Source organism: Mycena indigotica (genome assembly GCF_014461135.1).
Source record: "Mycena indigotica strain 171206Taipei chromosome Unknown Mind.scaff0007, whole genome shotgun sequence".
Taxonomy (NCBI): domain Eukaryota; kingdom Fungi; phylum Basidiomycota; class Agaricomycetes; order Agaricales; family Mycenaceae; genus Mycena; species Mycena indigotica.
The window spans coordinates 3,874,777-3,893,540 of record NW_023503006.1 but is presented as its reverse complement, the minus strand read 5'-3'; the positions used below and the strand labels follow the sequence as shown (position 1 = coordinate 3,893,540).

Sequence of the window (18,764 nt, the reverse complement as noted above, 5' to 3'; positions counted from 1 at the left end):
CTGCCGTTCCTACGTTTGCACCCTTTCTGCTTTGTCCTTCAACAATCTTGATGGAGTCGGAGTCGAACAGGCGGATGGGATTGCAGCGCAGTGCCTTGCAAGGCTGTGGCCGGCACTGTTTTGATCACGCAGCCCGTTACTTTGTAAGTACATTTTGCGCCCATTTTCTGTGTCAAAGAGCTCAAAATTTTGCAGGTTCGAACCGCCGGAGGCCAGGTGTGAGGGAGGGCTATCACCGTGTCGTGTATAGCGCTCTGCCGCTGGAGGGATAGACAAGAAGGACACTGGGGCTGGACTTTGAATGGAGGGGAATGGGCCATCAAACGCGTCGCGTCGCGTCTTAGAGTAGCGCCCTCGATGTACTGTTAAAATAGAATTCCAGTGGTTTTATGCTCTACATGCCTGCCCGGACTGCCCGAGAACGACTCTAAACCCTGCCTGCCCAATGCACCCCCGAGACCCCCGTTAGACGTGTCCAAACCACCCCCAAATCCAAATTTTTCTCCCCAACTCAATGCACATGACCTTGTTTATAGGTCCGTGCGCTGAAAGAAAAGGTATATTAGAGGGGTCCCTCGCTCGCGACTTGGCGAGCGAGCGCGACTTAGCGTTGGAGCGAGGCGTGCAAGGGGGGGTATTGTTTGACATGTGAAAGTAGTGTTGTATCACAAGTAGTGACACTCATGTTGAACAGGGTGAGTTCAGCTGTCGTTCAGCGATATATGGCGATATACTAGAAGCTGCCCTCTCGCGAAATTCGGCCATTCAGGTGGCTGCTGTTGACGTTCTCACGTTCACCATCAAACAAGGATTGGCACATCCTCTGCAGTCCTTCCCAGTCATCGTTGCTCTGGAAACTTCTCCTAATCCTGTGTTGTCGGGACGAGCGACGGCATTGCACGGTCTGCTCCATCAAAAGCACTCGTCTCTTCTGAATACCCGGCATATCCAAAGCGCACGCGCCTCGTTCGACTACCAGCGCACAATTGATCCAGCCCACGTGCACGGCTACCGAGACGGGACTGCTTTGCTCGGTAGATGGTATGCACTTGTGCGGGAGAAACGACAGACACGACAGGAGTTCCTGAAGCTCTTGGCCAAAGTGTTCCACCCTGCGCGTGCTGACGAAGCGACGCAAGTAAGTGTGGAAAGATTTTGTGTGTTGTGGTTTCTGATGAGATGGGTTTAGGACGAAGTGGACTTTGTGCGCTATATGGCCGAGAACTTTGCGTCGTTCGAGTATAAAACGCAAGAAGAGGTCATCACGGTCATCAAAGATCTGACGGCCATATTGTCTGTCGAGGGCATGCGTGTGCTCGAGATTATTTCGCCGTCCCACCTCATTTCCCAGCTTCGGCGGAGACATCGCGATGGAGGTCGACCATGGAGCCCCCCAGAGCAGAACGCCGTTGATGCGCGTCGGTCATCATCGGCATCGTGATGCTCCTCAAAGCGCATCTCAAAGCCATGTACTCCTTGTCCGAAGAGTGCGTCTCGCGCCTCCTGCATGCTAACCCCCCTGAACACCTCCAGAAAATGTTCCAAATTCGTCATGAACAAGAAGAGCGCCGTTGGCGACAGGCCCGCGACCCCGAAGCACAGGAACGCCATTTCTTGGGACCGTCTACCATTCGCAACGGCCCCGATCCTGACCTCAGACGACTGTGAAGCACAGAAGGAGAAGGTAATCACAGTTTGTGCAGGGTTCACTGGTCCTGACATTTTCTTTATCAGTTCCTTGCTGTTTGGAATGAAGATGGGGTGACCGCCGAACCGCAAGATGAATTCCAATGATACCCATGTACCGATCCTCGCTTCAGCAATTGCTTACATTATATCCTCCACTTGTTGTAGATCACCGCACTCATAGTAACCAAGTATGTATTGTAATTCTCTATGTGCAATAAAAAATCATGTATACACTGTGTCTGTCTGTGTGCGGCGCACGTCCGCGTTCACGTCCGCGTCCGGCGCAGGTCCACGCAAACACGTCGAAGCCTGCGCGCGCGCAGTGCGTGTGCCCACGTCCGCCTCCACGTCCGTCGAAGCAGCCCCACGCGTCCACGACTCAACGCGCAACATGCCTATCTACGTGCTAATCTTCTCCTCCCAGCGGATCTTAACTGCCCGCACCCCAATCTTCAAGTGCCCAATCAACGCCTACCTACTCCCCGTCACGAGGTCCCGTTCGCTGGCACATCTGAAAAGCAGGTTAGTGCAACTTCAAGAATCAACAACGCGGCACTTCTTACCAGGCAAGTAACCAAGACCCAGACAGTCTGCACAAGCAGTGCAAGGCAAGCTATCACGACAGTCAGTTGCACAATAATGTACTTACTGCAAGTGCACCCGCTCTGGCAGCGTTGAACGAGCGCATTGGCCAAGAAAGATACCTTTTTGTAGTCTTCAAGGCATTCGGGACAAGCTTCTTCAACGGCACCACCCAGAACAGCAGCGCGAATGCTATAATATAATCATGTCAGTAAAAGCAAAAACCATATAAGCAACGTGCGACGAACGGGCAACGAGCTGTGCGTGCCGACCGAGACGTCCGTGTTTGCGCGCAATGCTAACACATCTGAGAAGCAAGTGAGTCCGGTTTCAAGAAATAACAGGAGCGCTCACCAAGACCTGCATCCAAGGTAACTATCAACGAGAAAAACGTGGTAGGGCGCGGTAAATGCCTTAACGGTACCCAAACGTGGGGCCGGTAAGGCCAGCAATGCCTGCAAACGACGGTGAGCAAGCCAAAATATGGCCTCGGCACGAGGATACTCACTCGTTCACTGGGCCCGTCGACAGGAAACGCGACGCGTCAGTCTCGAACGCGTTGGACACAGCAGCTTCGGGGATAGCATTGAAGAACTTCTGAAGCTTACCTTTCTCAGGCTGGGGCAGCTGCTTAGGTTGTCGGCTCGATAAGCCAGCAGCTTCAATCGGCCCAGCCTCAAACAGCCGACGCGCCGAAAAGCAAGCCGTGGCGGTCAGCCACAGTTTCGGCCCGGGTCCGCCAGTCTGGTGTCGCTCATTGGGCCCAGCAACGGGCTAGTCGGGCGGCCAGCTCAGCGCAGACAACGCGTCGGGGGAAAAGAAGGAAGGTGGGCACAGCCTTCAAACGCCGGACCGATCCCACGTGCCCGTTGACAGCGACCTTTTGCCCACCGCCGTGTCGAGCTCAGGCGCGAGCGGCGACCTCTCGCGCTCACGCAAACTCATGGCGGGCCATTCGCGCTGCCGCCAACCGCCGGCCGAAGGACGATACTCGACGTCTAGCTAGGCTACTCGGCTGTTCCGCAAACCTGCCCGGGCCGCCAACGTCCAAGTCCCCGCGCCGCGCAAGTCCCCAAACTTGCCGGCTTGCCGCTGCTCGCCCCCCACAACGGCTTTGGCCCAATCAGCATCACCACCGCCCTCTCCGCCCGCCAAAATCGCTATATAACAAGGTAGGCGTCAGCAAAACTAACTCAAGACCGCGAAAACACCCACCGTGCGCTCCCTTTGACGACTCCACACTGACAGCCGAACTGCAAATGCGTCAACTACCACAAAATGGGCTTCTCAATCCCCAACTCGGCGGCTTGATGCTAACCTGAAACCGCGTTAGTTTTGCGAAAGGGACACGATACGAGCGCAAACAGCAAGCCAGTCGTCTCCAGCACAACTGCGACCTGCGCCAAAACGACGAGCAGATCTACGAGGCGAGTTAGCAACGGCGCTGGGAACGAGGGATGGGGGAATGGTACAAATTTGCCCTTCGGGCGCTACGCTCGAGCGCGAATCGTACCAAGGTACGATTGTCTTCCCCAGATGGACTGGAACTGACATTTTCGTTAGCAAGCGAGTCGGAATGTAGCCACCCTATACCTCGAAACCAAAGCCAACCCACAACTACGAGCGCCGCCAAAATCTTCAAAGCGGGTCAGGAACGGCGACGGGGATCGAAGAACCGTCGACATTTCGGGTTCGAATCGCGGAAAGGTAGGATTGTGGTCGCGCAATTTGAAGAATGCAACTGACAATGTAGTCAGTGAGCTTGTCAGCAAACATGACGAGCACATACCTCCCATAACGTCCACGTCCAAACGACAACCAATGTCTGCAACAAGGTTTAGCAACATGGTTGACGACGGCGAGCGGGAAAAAGGGTTCGCAACGGAGCAAGGTAGGACTGTCGTCACGCACCTTGAAGTTAAGGATGTAACTGATCATATAGTCAGTGAACAATTCAATGAGCATGACGAGCACTACCTCCCACAACGCGCAAATCCGCCACCACGAGCACCGCGTTCCACGTCCAAATGACGACCAATGTCTGCAATCAGGTTTAGTAACATGTTCAACAACGGCGAGCGGGAAAGAAAGGGGGTTCAAACGGAGCAAGGTAGGACTGTTGTCGCGCACCTTGAAGTTGAAGGAGATAACTGACAATAGAGTCAGCGAACAAGTAAATGTGCATGACGAGCACGTACCTCTCATAAATGGCCAACCCTCAACGACCAGGACCGCCCCCATCCCCAAACGACGACAAAATCTGCAACGACGGTTAGCAACGGAGATAATGAGGGGAGATCGAGGAACGGTACAGATTCTGGCTTCGAATCGTAGAGGAACTAACGTTGTGTTTAGCATGCAAGTCAATAAATTTGGCAACCACATACCTCCCACAACCCGCGAACGTCCAGCGACCAGCACGACGTTCTTGACTCTAGTCAACAGTCAGCGCAGTTCAAGTGGATGGGAGGACAAACGAAGGAGGAGCGTTTAGTGGACCGGTGAGGAAGCTAAACGAAGTAAGTGTCCTGTCCGAGCATGGTCGGGGACTGACTTGGGTGGAAAGGGACGACGGCGACATGGAAGTATCATGGAGGAGGAATGGAAGAGGCTGAGGTGTGCGATGCCCGACTCGATGCAAAGTCAACCAACACGTGCCGGTTGACTTTGCGTTGAATCGGGGTCAGTGAGGGGAGAAGGAAAGGGAGGCATGCGCGAGAGTGAACCGTCGCGAGCTTTTATACCGCCAACCGGTGGAGCTCGCTTAGTTGACATCTGGGCCTGGTCCGTTCCGTTGTCGGCGCAATAGCTTCTGTAGAATGTAGACCTGTCAGTTGCCAAGCATTAAGCGAGTTAATTTGAGAGTTGCCTGTATTAGAGAAAATAGTTCCAAGTCTATTTGGAGCTGAAGTCTCCCCTGCAAAGTCCAAACTGAAAAATGACAAAACAGGACAACTCTGTTGAGGCTGAAGGTCGCAGGACGGAAATAAATCGCTCAGGGTTTGCCCCACGGATCCATCTGTCAAGTGGTATCAATGTTCACCCTTGATTTGTAACGCGGGCTTCATGGCACGGGAATCAATAAGTGCATCAACAATGTTTTGGCGAAGATCGTACGATTACAGGGTTGCGCAGACAATCGGAAGCACGGGCATGGTTGCGAAATGCTATTTCTATCATTCAGGGTCTTTGATCGGCCGCCGCCGTCGCTACCTGTTGAGTTGATGCACAAAGATGAGTTTTCACTTTCTAGGCGAATTCGTTGCCATCGCGAAGGGCGATTGGCTGCGGATGCTTTGAATTAGCTCCGCGAAATGATTATAGAAAATTGTTCTGAATTGACCCAAGCCGCAAATGGCGGGGGAGAAGAGCCCGTACTATACCGGGGGAATTGCCTCATTTGGATTTGGATGTGAGTGGTGATGGCCACAGAAAGTCGAGCGCCGAGAGGTGAAGTGCCTCCGAGAAAATCTGGTGGATTGCGCGTCAAAAACGCGTGGTTTTCGGTGTGTTTTTGGGGTCGGAGTGGGGCAAAAAGCAAAATAAGGTGTTAGATGGTAAAACAAAATGCTAGAATGCGTCAGCAATAACTAAGAAAGGACCAGGAGCCAGTTGAACAAAGAGAGAATACCTGCTTGCTCAGCCGGGTTTACATCTCGTCACCCTGCCGCCTGTCACCTGTGCAATTAATATCTGCCGGTCTGTGTCGCTTCTCTTCCGCGGTAACGCAATTATACCCTGAAAGTGCCCTTGAAACACCGCTCGAGCTCCGTCGGCGGTGTTCGCTTCCCCGAGACTGGCCGCGGCAACTGCCGTGACCCTTCAAAAAATAATGACTCCGGCGTTGCACGCTGCTTATACATACTCTACTCATCGGCATGAGCAGCGGCCCAATTGTTCATTCATTCCATCGCAGAGCAAGTCGAGCTGGGGCCTCAGACTGCCGGACTTATGCACTTACGGCTTGCTCCGAGTCACGGCAAGCGCACCAAAGCCGCCTGACAGCCGCCCGAGCGGCGATGGCAGATTGTGAAGGAGCTACGGCATGATCATACATCATGATCAAACGCGTGCTCGTCAACAAGGTCACGCACCTTTCCTGCTTGTCTTCCCTCCACCACAACCTCTCGTCGTCGCCGTCACCTTCGTTCTGCTGGTATGCCCGTCTCTTTGCGCGTCTCCCAGTTGCTTTACTTACTCACACCCTCCAGCCTGTTGCACTGGCTTCCGACGACACTCGGCAACCAACTTCAAGTTACGACGGGGCTGCTCAGCCCGACCTGCTTGGGCTCATATAAAGGTCGGAACTCCATTTTCTTGTGCTTTGTTTCTTGCGCTGACCTCTGTTTCTCAGCTGTCTGCGACTTGTTGTGGAGCGCCAACATGAACCCGCCAGTTGCTCATCACCAGCAACGCTCAACGCGTCGTCCCATCGCGCTCCTTCACGACAACCACTCTGGACGTCAGCCATAACAAAGGCCTTCAACCGCGCTGTCGTTGTTCAGACCTTTATTAAAGGTGTGAACTCCGTTTTCTTGTGCTTCGTTCCCTTTTGCTGACCTCTGTTTCTCAGCCGCCGTCTGCGACTTGTCGTTGTGCAGACCAAAGTGAACGCCGACACGTCGCCTCTGCGTGGCGCCCGGCCATAACAAACGGCTTCAACCACGGTAGTGTTGGGACGGTTCGCAACAATGCCGAGGTTTGTGCTCCACCTCTGCCTTTTATCTTTTTTTCACTGACGTCCATTTCTCAGTCACCTTCCACGCCAGCCCGTGCCGGCAACTCAAACAGCAAGCATCTTTCGTCCTTGGATTCTCGGCCCCCGCCGCCTCTGGACGACTTAGATTGACAGACACGACCCTGCGCGACTGTCAACGCAGTGGTTTCCCGCTTCCGCCAACCCCTGGCAACTGGCCAAATGTTTGGCGGACTAAGGACACACAGTTAATAGAGTATGTCCCTTGTTCTTTTATATCCACGACCGGTTTCTGACAATATATCCACAGCCCGGGACTGCTTCTACTCGCGCTCACGCGAAGTAAATGCCCGCGCTTGAACTTGGCCAGCAATGGTCAACGAGGTTTGTGCTTCATATTACCCTTTATCCTCTTGTCACTCATGTTTGCTTCTCAGCTGTCTGCAACATGGCGGCGTCAATCCACGAGTGGCTGTCCCAACAACGAGCGCCTTCCGTGTTTTCCATACCCAAGGCTACCCCCCTACCGCCAGCGCTATTCTCGACGACGCAGATTGACAGGCGCGAGTGGTTTCTTGCTCTTGTCAACCCTTCTCGCGTCACCCTTCATCGAGGCATGTCTTCCCTTGTTTGATGTATACAACCAGTTTCTGATGAGATATCTACAGACTACGCTCTTGTGAAAGAGCCACCGTTAAGTTGTTGGGGCAAAGTCACCTCCTACTTCCCAGTGCCCTCGGACCTTGAGGCAACCCCAAGTTCGCGCCCGGGACGCGCCATTGTAAGTAAGTGCACTTGTCATTCTGATCATGTGTTCATCTTTCAACAGAGCTGTTCATTAGACTTGGGCTTTGATCTCTGCCGCCGGCATTTGCGAGTCCTCTTGACCGTCTTCGCGGACGGTGCGCGACCCAGCTGGTATGTTTATATAGACTGACTTTCTTGCCTTTCTGACCTGGTGCTTCGCAGGTGTCTTGTTGATGACGACGCTTTGTCGTCTTTACGATGGGGAACCTCTACTCGGACATTTGAATTGCAAGTCTTGGCCACTGTTTGCTATTAGATACTCATTTCTTTCAGCTCTTTGTCTGCGCCGATCCCGCCGCTGCTCGGACACGGAACACAAACATCAGTGTGATGCAAGAATTCGGCAGCGGGTGTTAATTGTGTTTGCAATGGGGGAACCTCTGCTGGGTCAAACAACTGTGAGTTTGCATCCACGCTTTGCTATAGGGTGCTCATTACTTTCAGCTCCACGTCCATGACAACGCCGCCGCTGCACGGGCACAACACTGAGTTCCGCCACGCGAATTCGACGGCTGCGTGGTAAATATCAGAGCTCACCGATCGATTACGTAAGCAGTTCGAATCCCGACATAAACGCGAATAATAATTGACTGATTTTGACCCGCCGGAGGCACATACCACCTCTCGGACAACGCACCCGGATGCTGGGGCTTGTGCCCTAGCATGCCTCGCCATTTGTCACCACCTGACTTGGGAGCACCACCAGGCTATTACGTAAGCAGTTCGAACCCCCCATGTTGATGCAAATAATAATTGACTTTTTTTAGGATTTTGACCCGCCGGAGGCACAGACCGCCTCTACTTCAACCACTGCGGATGCTTGGGCTTTTTGCCCTAGCATGCCGCACTGTTCTATACCGATTTGACTGGGTGTCCGGAGAACGCCGCTCGCATTACGTAAGCAGTTCGATCCCCGCTCATGACATGAAAAATAATTGACTTTTTTTCTTTAGATTTTGACCCGCCGGAGGCACATTATGTCTCTCGGACAACGCATCGGATGTTGGAGCTCTTGCTCTCACATTCTTTGTGTCTCCTGGCTTCACGACTTTGGCGTGTGCTTATCATGTAAGCAGTTCAAGTCCCTTCCAAACCATTTTGATTGTTGACTTTTCTTCCTTTTCAGATGCTGACCCGAGCAATTTACGTCTGTATATGGCGGCTACCGGGCCCGGCATTTACTGCCGTTTGATCCGATCATCAGAAATTGATGGTATTTTGGTGAGCATTTTATCCGACTTTTTTGTGCATTCAAAGCTCATTTTTTCGCAGGACTTTGCCGCCGGAGGCGATAATAATGCCCTGGACTGCAAAGCTGTCGGCTGTGTAGGTGCACACATGCTGCTCCCCCGGCCCGCATCCAAGTTCTCGGCTGTGTGGGCTCCAGAACATTGCGCTCATTCCTTCCACATCCTGCCATCATTGCCTTTCGCGGCCATCTCACGTGCCCTCACATTTTCCCCGCCATTCTTCTGGCGCCAGCCATGGACTTGCGGCCCACCTCTTTTTAATGGCCCCGGCCCACCCCTGACCATCGATGGGCTCCGGACCGGAACATCCTTCCCGCCTTGACCATTGCATCTATGGGAATCATTTCAACATTTGCGACGACCACTCTTACCGCGCTTCCCCGACCGGTTTGTCACCGACTTGCAGTCACGCTCCTTGCCTTCGTGGCCTTTGCCTCCACCATCTGGCCGGCCGCCCATGTCACGTTTCTGCTGGCGCGACCTTGAAACAGGTTCACTCTGGCACCACCTGCCTGCCGATCTGGCCCGCGTTACCTTCCTCGCCGGCCTCATTCCCGCCTTACCACTCCCGGCCTTTGCGACAGCTCCGGCGCTGTCTTGCCGCGCGGCCAACATGCTCGGCCTGCGAAGTTTGGGCTGTAGCTTTGTTGCCGGCATGCGAACACCCATCGCACTCCTTGGCGGCTTGTCCTTCCAGCCCTCGCTTTAACGGCCAGCCCACCAAGTCGTGTTTCTTGCCAACGGCCCCGCGTCACACTCCCAGTTGCTGGCCCTCATCCGCGTGCCATTCGTGACAGGCTCTCTCCATTGATGGGCCGGTGTTCTCGCGACGCCGTGGTTGGTTGCAAGTGCGCAGTCTCGATCTTGTTGGAGTCGGAGACTTGGTGGAGCGGGCCGAGCAGGATGGATAGCGTGGTTGGATTGCGGCGAGACGACGGCTGTTACTCGGGTCGGCGCGGATTTCTGGCTCCTGGACGTTGCGGCTGCGTTCCCGCTAATGCTGCCTTGGCAGTCAAGTACCTGCCGTTCCTACGTTTGCACCCTTTCTGCTTTGTCCTTCAACAATCTTGATGGAGTCGGAGTCGAACAGGCGGATGGGATTGCAGCGCAGTGCCTTGCAAGGCTGTGGCCGGCACTGTTTTGATCACGCAGCCCGTTACTTTGTAAGTACATTTTGCGCCCATTTTCTGTGTCAAAGAGCTCAAAATTTTGCAGGTTCGAACCGCCGGAGGCCAGTGTGAGGGAGGGCTATCACCGTGTCGTGTATAGCGCTCTGCCGCTGGAGGGATAGACAAGAAGGACACTGGGGCTGGACTTTGCGAATGGAGGGGAATGGGCCATCAAACGCGTCGCGTCGCGTCTTAGAGTAGCGCGCCTCGATGTACTGTTAAAATAGAATTCCAGTGGTTTTATGCTCTACATGCCTGCCCGGACTGCCCGAGAACGACTCTAAACCCTGCCTGCCCAATGCACCCCCGAGACCCCCGTTAGACGTGTCCAAACCACCCCCAAATCCAAATTTTTCTCCCCCAACTCAATGCACATGACCTTGTTTATAGGTCCGTGCGCTGAAAGAAAAGGTATATTAGAGGGGTCCCTCGCTCGCGCGACTTGGCGAGCGAGCGCGACTTAGCGTTGGAGCGAGGCGTGCAAGGGGGGGTATTGTTTGACATGTGAAAGTAGTGTTGTATCACAAGTAGTGACACTCATGTTGAACAGGGTGAGTTCAGCTGTCGTTCAGCGATATATGGCGCATATACTAGAAGCTGCCCTCTCGCGAAATTCGGCCATTCAGGTGGCTGCTGTTGACGTTCTCACGTTCACCATCAAACAAGGATTGGCACATCCTCTGCAGTCCTTCCCAGTCATCGTTGCTCTGGAAACTTCTCCTAATCCTGTGTTGTCGGGACGAGCGACGGCATTGCACGGTCTGCTCCATCAAAAGCACTCGTCTCTTCTGAATACCCGGCATATCCAAAGCGCACGCGCCTCGTTCGACTACCAGCGCACAATTGATCCAGCCCACGTGCACGGCTACCGAGACGGGACTGCTTTGCTCGGTAGATGGTATGCACTTGTGCGGGAGAAACGACAGACACGACAGGAGTTCCTGAAGCTCTTGGCCAAAGTGTTCCACCCTGCGCGTGCTGACGAAGCGACGCAAGTAAGTGCGGAGGGGTTTTCTCTGTTCTGTTTTCTGATGAGATTGGGTATAGGACGAAGTGGACTTTGTGCGCTATATGGCCGAGAACTTTGCGTCGTTCGAGTAAGTATAAAACGCAAGAAGAGGTCATCACGGTCATCAAAGATCTGACGGCCATATTGTCTGTCGAGGGCATGCGTGTGCTCGAGATTATTTCGCCGTCCCACCTCATTTCCCAGCTTCGCGGAGACATCGCGATGGAGGTCGACCATGGAGCCCCCCAGAGCAGAACGCCGTTGATGCGCGCGTCGGTCATCATCGGCATCGTGATGCTCCTCAAAGCGCATCTCAAAGCCATGTACTCCTTGTCCGAAGAGTGCGTCTCGCGCCTCCTGCATGCTAACCCCCCTGAACACCTCCAGAAAATGTTCCAAATTCGTCATGAACAAGAAGAGCGCCGTTGGCGACAGGCCCGCGACCCCGAAGCACAGGAACGCCATTTCTTGGGACCGTCTACCATTCGCAACGGCCCCGATCCTGACCTCGGACGACTGTGAAGCACAGAAGGAGAAGGTAACCACAGTTTGTGCAGGGTTCACTGGTCCTGACATTTTCTTTATCAGTTCCTTGCTGTTTGGAATGAAGATGGGGTGACCGCTGAACCGCAAGACGAATTCCAATGATACCCATGCCGCTCTCTCATCCTCCACTTGTTGTAGATCACCGCACTCATAGTAACCAAGTATGTATTGTAATAAAAAATCATGTAGCTATATTTGTCAGTCTTTGGGATACCTGATGCACCTCCACATCTTGCACATACTGTACTAAAACACACTAAACATGACAAGCAGTTACATGGAAGTATACACTGATTGTATTATACAGATTATCGTCCTGCAGACTGGATTCGTGATAATTGGTCACATGTACAGAGCGGTCTGCGGCATTGAGCCAATCTAGAGTGTATTGATCCAGTGTATAGATTGAAGGGAAATGAGAATTGATGGATAGCTTAGCAGGTTCAAAGACCTTGTCATTTGCATCTTGCTGGTGCTATCGGGCCAGAAGTCAGAGTACAGTCGTGATAAGTACGCAACAGTCAAGGAACCATTCTAAAGCTTACTTGGGCATTAAGGCTACTATTGAGCCACTTCCATCAAGCCCACATGGGCGCGAAAAGGGAGATACGTAGTCGCGTGACGAAGAGCGGATAAACCTCGGCAGCACAAACTTGGCTATATACCATGGCCACCGCGCTGCAGCTCTCGTTTCTCCCTCCATGGCCCCCTCAGACTTTGCCAAAGCGAATATCCCGGAGCTCGTGGCGCAGTTGACCACCGACGAGGCCATCCAACTCTGTGCCGGTGTCGGTTTCTGGCACACACACGCGATCCCGCGACTTGGAGTACCCGCGATAAAAGTTAGCGATGGACCAAACGGTATCAGAGGAAATCACTTTCTCATGGGCACACCCGCCAAATGTCTTCCTGCCTCAACTGCTCTTGGGTCAACATGGGATCCGGCACTCGTCTACCAAGTGGGTCTGAAGCTCCTCGCTCCAGAAGCGAAGCTCCGCGCGGCTTCCGTCATTCTAGCCCCGACGTGTAACATTCAGCGCGTAAGCTGGCCTCGCTATTCTATTCTATTGTCTGTCTAATCGCCGCTTAGAATCCACTCGGTGGTCGAGTAGGCCAACACAACTCGGAATCACAACACTCCTCTAACGCGTTGGTAGAGTTTTGAAAGCTTCTCGGAAGACTCCTACCTCTCTGGACTGATCACTGCCGCGTATATAAACGGTGTCCAGGCAGGGGGCATCGGTGCGACTGTCAAGCACTTCGTGTAAGCGCCTTCAATAATTCTGTTTGGTGGATCTCATATTGTTGACAGTGGCAATGATAAAGAAAATGACCGAATGGCGTACGATAGCATCATGAGCCAGCGAGCCCTTCGCGAGGTCTACTTGATGCCCTTCATGTTGGCCGAGAAGCTAGCAAAACCCTGGGCTTACATGACCGCGTCAGTATTATGTGGTTGGCTGAAAGTAGTCTCAAGCTCAATCTGCAATATAGCTACAATCGTCTCAATGGAACGCACATGTCCGAGAACCCGGAAATCTTGCAAAAGATCCTTCGAGACGAGTGGAAATCGGAGGCCATGGTAAGTTACACAGCTCTCCTGGAGATGATGTGCAAGCAGCTCACGGTTGTGCAGGTCATGAGTGATTGGTTTGGTGTTTACAGCGTTGACCTAAGCATCAAGGCCGGTCTCGATCTGGAGATGCCTGGCGTCAATAAATGGCGTTCACTTGATCTAGTCAATCGTTCCATCGGCTCACGAAAGCTTACCCAACGCGTCATCAAAGAGCGAGCCAAGAAAGTCCTCGAACTCGTCCAGAAATGCGCCATTGGCGCGCCCGACATTCTTGACGGCGACGGTATCGAACGGACACTGGAGAGCGACGAAGACAAGGAGTTGATGCGCAATGTGGCCGCTCAATCGATCGTGCTCTTGAAAAATGACAATGGGCTCCTTCCGTTGAATGCTGCCAAGTTGAAGAAAGTGGCTATCATCGGAGGAAACGCGAAAGCAAAGATCCTGAGTGGGGGTGGTTCTGCGGCATTACGCTCGTCGTATTTTGTCTCCCCATACCAGGGTATTGTGGACGCCCTTTCTTCGAATCCGGCCGTGGAGGTTACGTACTCAGAGGGGGCACGCGGTATAACTTTCATTCTCTGGTACTCACACCGCTGACCTTTTTCAGCGTATCTAACTTCACCCTCCCTCGACGATGATCTATTCACCGAAGACGGATTACCGGGTTGGACTGGATCGTGGCATGCACATGAGAATGACGATAGCATGAGTGCACTTCCGGACCCCTTCAAGACCGAGCGTATGGACGAGACCCGGATGTTCATTAGCACCTCGTCTCCCAAAGGCATCACCAAGCGTTGGACACTCAAGCTCCGCGGGCATCTTCTTCCGCGCGAGAAAGACACGCCCTTTGAATTCGGTCTGCTATCGGCAGGGAGAGCCAAGGTGATGTTGATGGATGCATCTTTCTTTTCTTCTGCTGATACAGCTCCAGTTATTCATCGACGGCGATCTTCTGATAGACAATTGGACAAGGCAGCGTCGTGGAGATGCATTCTTTGGATGTGGCTCGGAAGAGGAGTATGGAACTTTCAATCTCAAAGCGGGCGTCACGCACCAGATATTGGTCGAATTCGTCAATGTGCGGGGTCCTGCCGACGGAGACGAGGATGAGCCTGTTATGGATAGGTAACGTCCCTACCTTGGGAGGAGTGCATGTCGCTGAAGAGGGTTATAGCAATCCTGGTGTGCGACTCGGCGGAGCAGAAGTTCGCGACTCAGACGAGCTATTGTCAGAAGCTGTTGCGTTGGCCAAAGAAGCGGACCTCGTCATTGCCGTAGTAGGCCTCAACGCAGACTGGGAGACCGAGGGTAATGACCGGACAACCCTTGCACTGCCAGGAAGGACCGATGAATTAATCGAGAAAGTCGTCGCCGCCAACCCGAACACCGTCGTTGTTACAGAGTCGGTATGGACCAATTCTCTATCCGAAACTGGCGAATAGTAATCACGTGATAGGGATCATCCATATTGATGCCTTGGGTGAACAAGGTCCAAGCGCTCGTGCACTCCTGGTATCTCGGAAATGCCACTGGTAGTGCCATCGCGGACGTTTTGTTCGGCAACGTCAACCCCGGAGGCAAACTTTCCCTCACATTCCCGAATGCGGAAGAGCACATCCCATCGTTTGGTCATTTCCATTCAGAGAACGGCCAGGCAAGTATGATCGCTTGATCAGATTATTGGCTGCTAAAGGCTTATCAGGTGCGGTACGCAGAAGACCTATTTGTGGGCTATAAACACTTTCACCATCGGAACATCAAGCCTCTCTTTGCTTTCGGGTAAGGCATTCGACGACTTTTCGTGACTATAAATACTGAAAAGAGTCCTTGCTAGGCACGGGCTTTCGTACACCACTTTCGATCTGTCCGACCTCCAAGTATCGAAACCCGTTGTGTCGGCATCGGACGTGGAGCTCACCGTTTCCCTTCAAGTCACGAACACAGGCTCGATAGCGGGCAGCGAGGTCGCTCAAGTTTACGTCACGTTGCCGAAAACCTCTGTCCTCACACACCCGCCTCTCCAGCTGAAGGGCTTTGCCAAAGTCCGCCTAGAACCCGGGAAGAGCGAAGTTGTCAATATCACGCTGGATAAATATGCCGTGTCGTACTGGGAGGAGCGCTTTTCGACCTGGGTTGTCGAGAAGGGCGAATACGGGTTGCGGGTTGGGCCAAGTAGTGACCAGCTGGCGCTACAGGCAAGTTTCACACTCGACCGCGGGCTCGAGTGGAGAGGCTTGTGAGGCAAACTATTTGTGTATAATGGGAGTATGTAGTGTACTAGTACTTGTGCTCAGTTGAGAGCTTAAGGACTGTCATTTCAACGTTGACAATTGGAGATTGATGCCATCATATCCCCTATGTGTCACTTTGTACTCGACCTTGATGTCGACTCCAAGTTGGGGCAAGCAATGTCCCATACATAAACACACATCGGAGTGCGTATCGCTAGAGGAAGTCTCGTCGACATGGGTCGCATTCGAATCGCTGCGGCTGGCGAGGCATCGAGTGGCCGTCAATCACTTCTGGAACCTTGCCCTTGAATGCACGGAGATGGAGCCTCGACTCAAGGATTCATTTCGAGTGCAGAAGCCCTCAGAAGATACTACGCTTTACGACTTTATCTGTGACATTCTTGCCAAAGGAGAGCCCGCACACATACTCGAGCTTCGTCAATGGAGTGAGAAATTCTTTGAGCGGCCCGGGTGCAAACGTAGTGCTCATGTGCAACAATTTTCAGGTGACTTCAGGCTCGGGGCCACAATATCCCCCTCTTCCTCAGACGGTCTGCGAGACGTTCCAAACCCCACGTTTTCGTCGTTTCACGGGCTCTTCCGAGGCCAGATTCACCTCGTCCTCCTGCGATCTATCGACCGATATGTCGCCAAGATCAGTCACAAGGCTTGGGAAACAAATGACCCAGGACCGTCTGAGATTCATGGCACCGACGACTCCCACTTTCTCTGTCCCTCGTCGTCTTTCGTCCAAGCGTCAGGCACCGGCAAGTCGAGGACCTGCTACGAGGCAAGTCGAGAACGCTGCTCGTTTTCTTTGTGCCTACGGGAGAGCGACCGGACTGTTTTTTGTGGGTTGTCGGTCAACATTTGGCTTTTTCTCACATCTCGCAGCATTTCCCCCCGCTGATGCACAGTACCGTGATGCGCTACTATCAGGCATTGATACCACGAGCCATGAAACCACCCATCGACATGTAGCAGCTCACATTACTGCTCTTTTCAAGGTCCTTCGCCTCACCCTTGACAAGACTGATTTCACAAATTGGAAAAAAAAACACCCCGACTCGTCTTTGTCGGAATACCTCCATCAGCTTTTTACCGACGATTGGTCGATGACGACCCCTAGCAACAAGAAAACGGAATTGCTCTCCCAAGTAGCGCAGGAGGCTGTTGCAATCGCGACGAAATTTGTGAGTAAGGCGAAGCGTGATACTCATCAGCTCTAAATGTTTCCGTATAGAGAGCCGGTAGTTGGCGAGACATGGAGGGCACTTGTTTCAATGCCGCAAAAGATTTCCTAATTGAACTCATTGCGACGGAGCCAGATGCTTGTCGAAGACACAAATATGCCCCGGGCTCTGAGTCACAGGGTGCGGAGTTCATCATCTTCATTGACGAGGCGCATACCATCGCAAACATCGATGTCGCAACCCCCTATAATCTCAGCGACTCTGAACGCTCGCAGTCAGCATTAGCCATCTACGAACGTATACTTCGCTGGCTGCATGGCCTACCAATTTTTTTTGTATTCCTCTCGACCAGCTCAAAGGTTGATCGGATCTTGACTCCGTTGACCAAAATTTCATCATTTCGCGAAGACTCGCGCCACCGAGTCTTTCCTGCGATAACCGAAATTGTTGGATTCGACCTAACAAGTCAACATGTTGCAACTGGAATCATCGAAACAAAATTCACTCTCAAATCCTTGGACAGCCCTGAATTAGCAGTGTCCTTTGGGCGACCATTGTGAATTCTCCTTTCTCAGAAAATATAACCCTAACTAATACTCTCCATCAAGGTGGTTCTCGCTGTTTGAAACGGTTGCGGCAACAGCTGATCCGACATCTCACTCGCCAATGCGTCAAGTCCTACATCTGGCTCACGAGAAGATGTCATTGGTTGCCGATGCCAAAGCGGAAATCAGAACAACCGCCATCCTCTCATGGCTTTCACAACGGTATCTGCTCCGGTTTGACGTCACTTCAAGCAGAGGCGAGAAACTCGCAAACGACCTTATCCAGACGTACATGCGTATGGTGCTTGCGATATCAGAGGATCGCAGACAAGTTATGTCTGTTGCACCTTCAGAACCGGTTCTTGTCGAAGTTGCAACCCAGCTTCTTATCCATCATAAGGTCGATGTTCCGGCCATTCTCATGCAGGCGCTTTCAACTGCATTGCTGGCGAAAGGCGAGAGAGGAGAGTTGGTCTATCGTTATCTTCATCTGAAAGCCCACGATGCAGTTCATCAACAACGCATTACAGCCCCTCTGGAAATGACCAACAAGTTTGTCTTTCATCGACGAGTATCATTTCTTGCATGGTGTAAAATGCTATTCACCGACGATGCCTATGCCGAATTGATGAAGTCCCGGCCAGTCCAATCCGATGGCAATGCTCAGAGCTTTGAAGATGCGTTCAAAAATGCATGGATGTTTACATCCCACTTTGCTCAAGCGCAAGATTCCGACGTCATTACCCTGGCACAATTATACAAATGCACCTTTCGAGGTGTTGCTCTGCAATGCAAAGACAACCAGGAGGCTGTTGATTTTGTATTTGGGCTGATATTTGCGAAAGAGGAGGACGAGCTCATCAACATCAGCAAGTTTGCACCTGTGGAATTCCAGATCAAAAATTGCGTTATCTCAATCGACATCCCTCCTATCACAAGACGGATCACAGACCCCACCCACCTATGCAAGCAGCCAACATTGACTATCGTTCTACAACTTGGAACTGGTCATGGTGATGTACATGCATTACATCAGGCTGCACGGAGTACCCGCAAAACAATCCGTTTCCAGCACTACGACAACCATTATCAGGTCGTCGTTACTGGCCTCAAAGCGTTCAGAATGTCAGGCGAGGACGAGCTCAAGCAAGTCACTTCTCTGCTTGATTTCAGAACTACGATAACCGGGATGCCACGAATGGACATCACAGAAAACCGCGAGCTACAAAATAATATTGGAGCCGGCATCAACATGGCAAACATCGCGCATTGGGGTCCCGTGCTCGACTCAGACCCAAAACTCAAATCGGAAAAGCGACCCCTTGATGGTGCCCACTCGGAGAAGGTTGGATCGCCGAAAAAAAGGAAAGAGACTGTTTAGCCGAGTCAGCGCAGTCACATACTTGTTTGAATAGTGGTAATAATGAAGCAGCTACTAAATTCTTGTATCATCTTCGAAGAGGAC

The 18,764-nt window shown here is 52.5% G+C and overlaps 4 protein-coding genes across 4 annotated transcripts; all 4 read left to right on the top strand.

Moving 5' to 3' along the window:
- Positions 1–683: 683 nt before the first annotated feature.
- MIND_00891300 (Sister chromatid cohesion protein) lies at positions 684–1,794 on the top strand (the record flags this gene model as incomplete). Its single annotated transcript, XM_037365561.1, has 6 exons — positions 684–695; positions 770–1,138; positions 1,190–1,418; positions 1,466–1,487; positions 1,534–1,684; positions 1,735–1,794. 6 exons carry the CDS (start codon positions 684–686, stop codon positions 1,792–1,794), a joined length of 843 nt encoding a protein of 280 aa, XP_037218803.1.
- An 8,938-nt stretch (positions 1,795–10,732) lies between these two features.
- On the top strand, positions 10,733–11,850 carry MIND_00891200 (Sister chromatid cohesion protein; the record flags this gene model as incomplete). Its single annotated transcript, XM_037365560.1, has 5 exons — positions 10,733–11,188; positions 11,241–11,255; positions 11,314–11,543; positions 11,590–11,740; positions 11,791–11,850. The coding sequence occupies 5 exons, from the start codon at positions 10,733–10,735 to the stop codon at positions 11,848–11,850; spliced, it is 912 nt and encodes a 303-aa protein (XP_037218802.1).
- A 599-nt stretch (positions 11,851–12,449) lies between these two features.
- Positions 12,450–15,570, top strand: MIND_00891100 (Glycoside hydrolase family 3 protein; the record flags this gene model as incomplete). The annotated part of the gene is made up of 12 exons (XM_037365559.1): positions 12,450–12,788; positions 12,839–12,856; positions 12,906–13,012; positions 13,061–13,189; positions 13,243–13,330; positions 13,385–13,889; positions 13,935–14,212; positions 14,262–14,455; positions 14,505–14,736; positions 14,787–14,984; positions 15,033–15,109; positions 15,165–15,570. 12 exons carry the CDS (start codon positions 12,450–12,452, stop codon positions 15,568–15,570), a joined length of 2,571 nt encoding a protein of 856 aa, XP_037218801.1.
- Positions 15,571–15,712: 142 nt separating this feature from the next.
- On the top strand, positions 15,713–18,680 carry MIND_00891000 (uncharacterized protein; the record flags this gene model as incomplete). Its single annotated transcript, XM_037365558.1, has 5 exons — positions 15,713–16,007; positions 16,068–16,412; positions 16,456–16,754; positions 16,805–17,310; positions 17,363–18,680. The coding sequence occupies 5 exons, from the start codon at positions 15,713–15,715 to the stop codon at positions 18,678–18,680; spliced, it is 2,763 nt and encodes a 920-aa protein (XP_037218800.1).
- Positions 18,681–18,764: the final 84 nt, after the last annotated feature.